Source organism: Corvus kubaryi, unplaced genomic scaffold, assembly GCF_017639235.1.
Source record: "Corvus kubaryi isolate FWS band 111438036 unplaced genomic scaffold, C.kubaryi_AGA036_p1.0 65460, whole genome shotgun sequence".
Lineage (NCBI taxonomy): Eukaryota > Metazoa > Chordata > Aves > Passeriformes > Corvidae > Corvus > Corvus kubaryi.
In genome coordinates, this window is record NW_024582018.1 from 25,652 (window position 1) to 32,334 (window position 6,683).

At 36.2% G+C, this 6,683-nt stretch overlaps 1 protein-coding gene across 1 annotated transcript in view; it reads left to right on the forward strand.

The window, feature by feature from the left end:
* Positions 1-5,514, forward strand: part of LOC121673492 (TBC1 domain family member 5-like) — a 31,155-nt gene extending 25,641 nt beyond the window's left edge. Inside the window, exon 5 of the mRNA XM_042046827.1 lies at positions 2,326-5,514. Coding sequence (XP_041902761.1) covers positions 2,326-2,619 — 294 coding nt within the window. The 3' untranslated portion in view covers positions 2,620-5,514. The remainder of the gene's footprint in view (positions 1-2,325) is intronic.
* The last annotated feature ends 1,169 nt before the right edge of the window (positions 5,515-6,683 follow it).

Genomic DNA, 6,683 nt, shown 5'->3' on the forward strand with positions numbered 1-6,683 from the left:
TCGCTGACAGCTCATGAAGACCATTTCAAACAGACAAGATGAAAGCAAAAGGCTAATTAATAACAAATTATGTCTCAGCTCAGAAGTGTTCAAACAGTGAAGTATATCTCCTTGTAGGATAGATCTGTATGGTTTTAACTTCATGGAAACTGCTTGAAGTTTTTGACATTTGAACTGCTCTGGTTCTGTGTGGATCAGGAGGTTTAGACACCAATTTTGATAACACTCAGCAAAGGGTAGTGGTTGATCTTTCTAAAACCAATCTGATGTGTTTTGTATGAATTTTATTAAGTTTTCTGTGGAAAGTCAGAATCAAAAATAATAGATGTCAATTTCTATCAGTGGGACTACTGTCTTACATGGGGACAGGTAAAATTTTAACCAGTGCTCTGGACTCAAGATACTTCCATTTGAATTATGAAGTATTAAAATGAGTTCATTACAAAACAGAATATTATGTTATTAAACCTATAGTAATATTAATTATATAATATTATTATACCTGCATACTTGTAGATAACACACAAAAATTATAAATTATCAAACCAGGAAATTTCAAAATTTACTAGATAGGGAGATATTTGAATCCTTATTCATATGAATTTGGGCACAATTCTGTATTTGAATATATTTTCCCATTCAGCTGATATTTATCTTGATTGTGACTTTTAACAATTTGTAATGACTATGTAAATGACATCCAAAGACTTCCAGCTCTCTCATTTCATCTTACAATCATTCTTAATCACAGGTGGGTTTTGCTTCCTGAGCTACTCTACAGTACCGTTTCAAGAACATTCTGATCTATAAACAGCAATCAAAGCAAGAAAATAATTTTCAGCTGTAAGAATAAATTTTGCAAAATAAATTTTGCTGGAGGCCACGGGTACTGTAACTCCAGCTGTGGCTTGCTGATGCTTGTGGTGACCTCCATACTCCAATTTTATATACCATGCTGTAGATTCACCTTTATCTCATTCAGATTATTCCTGTTCTTCTTTTCTGTAGCTGCTTTCTTTTTTTTCCGTAATACCTATAATCTCTTTTCACCTCAGAATGAATTTACTTTTTTTTTTTTTTTTTTTTGGAAGAGTCACAGCTGAAGGGCTTGTATTGCCTCAAATGTGGACATACACGTTTCTCTCTACTTCTCCTTTTTTTCAGTCTTGCATTCGTGCAATCAAATATATTGGTTTTGGCATCACAACACTTCAGGATGCTTGTACCTACAGGCTGTTTGGCATTATTACTCTGAAAAGCAACCAAGAAAGCCAGAGGAACATAGAGCTAGACAGGAGCTGAATGCAGCTCTTGCAGAAGGAAACAAAGTGGTGTCCATTTGGGTTGCAACCAAGCTAAAAGGCTTCCAGTTGTCAACCAGTGAGAAATCCCACTCTACTGTGCATGGCAATCTTCCTTTCTAATTATATACAGCTCTGACTGGAAAAGCTGGGATTCTGGATGTGGCTAGTATAATGGAATATAAGATTGAGACATCACAGAGTTTTCTGTTGCACTGATGCGTGGTCTTGAGCCACTACCTAAGTGCTCAGGGACACACATTTCCCAAGGTCTAACCAGTCAGAAGTGGGATTCCCAGATGCTCATTTTCTGGAAATGTTAGGAAATAGTTAACAACACTAACCCTGGAAGCTCTGGGAGCTCTAATTTTTTGAACCCAAACTGGTGCACACTAAATCAGGTCTATGTATGCTTCAGATTTCCCAAGTCAAAGGTTTTACTAGAAAATGTTATATCAAACCATTCTCCTGACAAGCTCCAAAATGCCATTGTACATGCAAAGCAGCAAAAAATTTCTCAAAACTACTTCATTAAATACTAGAGAAACCCACTGTAATTACTGAAAATCTTCACAGCTGTAATGTATGTGTTTGGTGCTTGGCTGCTGTGGTCACTACATGGATGCACTATGATGGTGAGACATGTAAGACTGTTATACCAAAAAATGTATTTTTAGAGTGTTACATTTTATGCTTTTTTAAATTATCTCAGTTGGTCAGAGCATGATGCTAATAATGCCAAGGCTGTGGGTTTGATCCCTGTATGGGCCATTCACTTAAGAGCTGGGCTCGATGATCCTCATGGGTCCCTTCCATCTTAGAATATTCTGTGATTCTGTGAAATAACAAATTATGTCATCCAATGTTAATATCCACTTTATTTTTCACTTTATTTGGTCATTGCCACTTTTGGATAGTAACTATTCCTTTGTCCCATTCCCATATCCCTGACATGCTTCATGAGCCTTGTCATGTGGTAACACTGGTACTCACTTTAAATCCTTTCTGTGCCGTTGTTTCACAGACTACAACTGATTCAAGCACCAGTGAGAGCAAGAGTGCTGATGACTATATTATGGTTTCCAAAGAAGAGGAAAGAAGTAAAAGTGCTGCCCCAGAGCCAGCACAGTCCCTTCAGGCACCCAAGGAGGCAGCGGTGAAGCCAGAAGCTCCGTCTCGTTCTTCTTTGATATTCTCTGACCCTCTGATGGGTTCCATTTCAGCCTCCTCCAGCAACCTGAGCTCCAGCCCTGATGACGACAGTAGTAATAACAGCAAAGATTCTGACTTTGCTATTGTCAGCCCACTGGACATCTAAAGAAACAGATCGGGAGAGTTTGGGAAATCAGTCATTACAACTCAGCTCAAATTTCTATGATTCCACGGGCTGGATAGTTCTTTGGATTACAAGGACAGAAAATAGATAAAGGTAACCCATTTCAGCTGCCAAAAGCCTAAATTAAAATAAAAAGGCAAACAAACAAAAAAACAACATAAATTTGCTACTTTTAAAAAATAATATATACATTTTAATAACTGCCTTAAATAAAGACCCAGTAAAACCCAGTTCTAATACACAGTTACTCTTAATTATGCTCTTACTGTACTTAGGAGCTTTGTTACTATAGAACTGTTGCTTTCCCAAAAGATAGAATAGTATATGCTAGGTACCATAATGGAAATGTGTAGATACCTGGCATCAGACCTGAAGCAGCAAAGACAAGCTAGATTTAATATTGTCCTTTTACAATATATGCTTGACTGGGTTTTCTGAGTAGGAAAGGGTACTGTTTCTTCAGAGATTGTGATTAGAGAAGTAAGGACTGAGTATCAAAAAGATTAAAAGCATCATCCTAGTAGGAAGTTTGTTCTCCCTTGAGGAATCCTAATTTCTTCATTTTCATCTGGCAATAGCCTGAGGTGTGTTCAAGGCAGAGGTTTGTGTAGTTGTTCCTCAGTGCTTACAGGAGACTATGTGACAAACTCCTTGAGAATGGGGACCTATACAACAGAGCCTTATTTGCCTTTGTCTACTTTTTCCCCTTGAGAGTTCCCAATTCACCTCTTTCCCTCTTTGTCTACTTTTACTTCCCCTGGCATGATTTTTTTAATTTTACCCAGACTACCACAGTTAAAACAGTAGGTACAAGGGAAATAACAGTGTTTCGTAGTGTAGACCTGAGCTGGTTGAACTAAAGCTAGCTCAAGTACGATAACTTACCAGGGAAGGTTGCAAAGTGAAATGAAATGTTCATAATTAAAAGCACTTTATGTCTCATTGCTATTATCTTCTATAGACTCTGTTTACATATATTCCTGTATGATTTCCATATTTCTAATCAAGAGAAACATAATGGTGCAGCAGTGTTAACCAACAGAAAGTTTCTAATTAACTCTATAACTTGTTCTTCTGTGGAAAAGTGTATTTCTTTCCCATCAAGTACATAGTACATTTAATAACAGCTTTTTTCAAGTTTATGAGGGCAGTTTTTTGTACTCTCTGATCCCTTTGACCTCTGTTGGAATTCACAAAATGCAACTGGTGGTGAGTAGACCACTCCTCTTGCAGGACCTACACAGAGTTAGCTTGAGGAAGGAATGTTAGTATGTCACTCTGTCACAGCAGCAAAAAAAAAAGCATTATTTGCTTTTAAGATGCATATACATTGTACCATGCAACAACTTCATATTTGCATGGCAAAGCTTGTGTTTGTTCAAAGTTATGAAATTGTAGTTATTTGCTGCTTAGTCTGTAATTGTAAATGAAGTACCGTATCCCAAAGATGAGGTGACGTGTAATTTGCTGGTCTTAGATTTTACAAGGTCTGTGTCAGTGACTGAAGAGTTGTCATGTAATTACATGGTAGCTGCCATCCTTACATGTTCAAAAGCCACCATGTAGTTCTTCAGAGATTATTTGTGCCTTGTAAAATGTTAAAATACTAGAATGTTATGAGCAGGCATAATATCACACCTCTCTGCAACAGAGTAACGCGAACAGGCAGATGACTATTTTGATGAAAGATCTTAAATGCATAACATTGTGGAGAGGTGTTTATTTTGGTTTAATTTTAAGCTTCATAAAAAAATCACTTTGCAATTAGCATGCATGCCTGTCTCTGGGTTTATTTTATTACCCTGAGTTTGCCTAAATGCCAGGGGATTGGGTGGCTGTTGATTTATTTAAGTCTTTCAAGCTTTCCTAGCCTTAACCTATTCAGCAAGGCTTGTGGCACCAACAACAAAGGGGAATCTGTTCAAGAAGTACCTGTGGAAAGAGGAAAGAAATATTCTGGGGACAGAGAGAAAAGTTTTATATTCTATGATACATAAACCTTCAAAGATTCCAGTAGTTTGGGAGGAGAAAATGTTTTTACTTCTTTTTTATTTTTTTTAAGCATCAGTCTTTTGATTTCTGTTCTAGTGGGTCGTTTCAGGGATCACATTGCTATTTTCTTGAACAGTCTCATTGTCAATGAAAGAGTGTGATTTGTACAGGTTTTTTTATTTTTGTAAATTAGTTGTATCTTTAATATTGCATATTTTAAAACAGTAGTAAAAGTATATAAAGATCTGGGGAGTTTCTGAGAAGAATCAGTGAATACCGATGAGCTGAATGTGTATCATGCCATGGGATTATGATAAAAATCTTCAAAAGCAGAGAAATGATTATACAAATAAGATCAGAGTAACTCCAGTAAATGAATCTGCTTTGGTTGTACCATGTCTTTCCACATCTCAAATATGTTGTCTCTGATACTTGATCATAGTGCAGAGATAGTTAAAAGTATTTTAGTATATTCATTAAGTTAGACTAGTAAATTAGATAAAATGTCAAATCATCACCCTGTTTCGTGTTATGTTAAGAATATGCTGAAAGAGAAATTGTCATTTAAAATACAAGATTATTCTTTTTCTCTGGAAATGACCTGCTCATAATGTTCATGGATAACAATAATGAGATAGAAAATTATAAGCATTGCAAATTGCTGATGAAAACTAATGCGGCATTAAGATTGCTGATCTGAGACTGTTGTACTGTATCTCACATCTGTAATTTATTACTTTAAAGTCTCTTGCATGTCATGTCAGTTGTATGTACTGCAGAAAGGCAGTATCATATTTTGACTGGGTATTGATTTAGTCGTGGAGCTTTGTATCTTTACTCTGGAAGAACATCTAGCCCGCTTTATTAAAGAAAGATTTAACAAACTTTCTGGGCTGTGCTTGTGCTGTTTTCTCAAAAAAGGGAAAGCTTTTTGACTAGAATACTGGAAGTACCGTTTCTGAGAACTAGGATGATTAAAACTTAAAAACTATCTATGTAAGCACAAAGTTTTACTAATACTTTAATCCTATTTTATATATGTGATCCAGGGAATAAAACTGCTTGCCATTTATCTCAACTGAACAGTATAGAATATCTCCTGTTTTACCATATTTCTTGTATCTGAAAATAATGAACCAGAATTTAATGCGACATAACTTTTCTACAATATAATGATGCTCGGTATAGTATCATCATTGTGTCTCACTAACAGTGCTAGTATCTGTACAGTACATTTCTGAATCTCTATACTTTAATTCACACTCTTAACTCTTTCCCATGATTCTCCAGTATGTTCTCATTAAATGGCATAGAGGCAACTATTTAAAAGATCACATTTCAGATTTAAGGTGTACTTGTGCTTGGCAGTTACAGTGTTGTCTGTTGAAATACAATCCTAACATGAACAGATTTTCAGATTCTTGGTATCAGCCCTTAAATAATACTTTTGATTTTGTGCTTCATGTATTGGTCTTGAATGAATGATTTTAAGGGTTTACTAGACTTGAAAAGGTGCAATTTCATAAAATAAGCTTCATTTGGCTACGGAATAGTAATTACACTTCCTTGTAATCTGTGCTGTTCTTTTGAGAGTGATTATCTACGGTCTCTGCATTAGTGTTTCCCGTGTCCCCCAATCTGCTAGACTCTGGCTTTAGTAGTTAGCTAAATTTAGAGACGAAAGAGCATGAAAAAAGGTCATTAGAGACACAGCAACTTGAAGCATGCACACAGGCAACTTGCTTGCCTGCTTCTCACAACTCGTTTAACCACTGAAATGGTAAGGGAGGTTTTAGATATGTGGGAGGATCCTGCAAGAGGCAAAGTACATAACCTTAGAAACAGACAATGAGGTGGAAGGGATGCAGCTTGAGACTCTAAAACTATGGGTTCTTTAGAGCAGGAACCATCTTTTTCTCTGATTTTTTACGACACAAACACTGTCAAAATTAGAATAACAATAACAATAATATGCTCATTATTTCACCACGTTTTGCTCTTTCAAACAGTGAGCTAGATTTAATCCAGTGACAGAAACTCAGCTGATAGCAGCA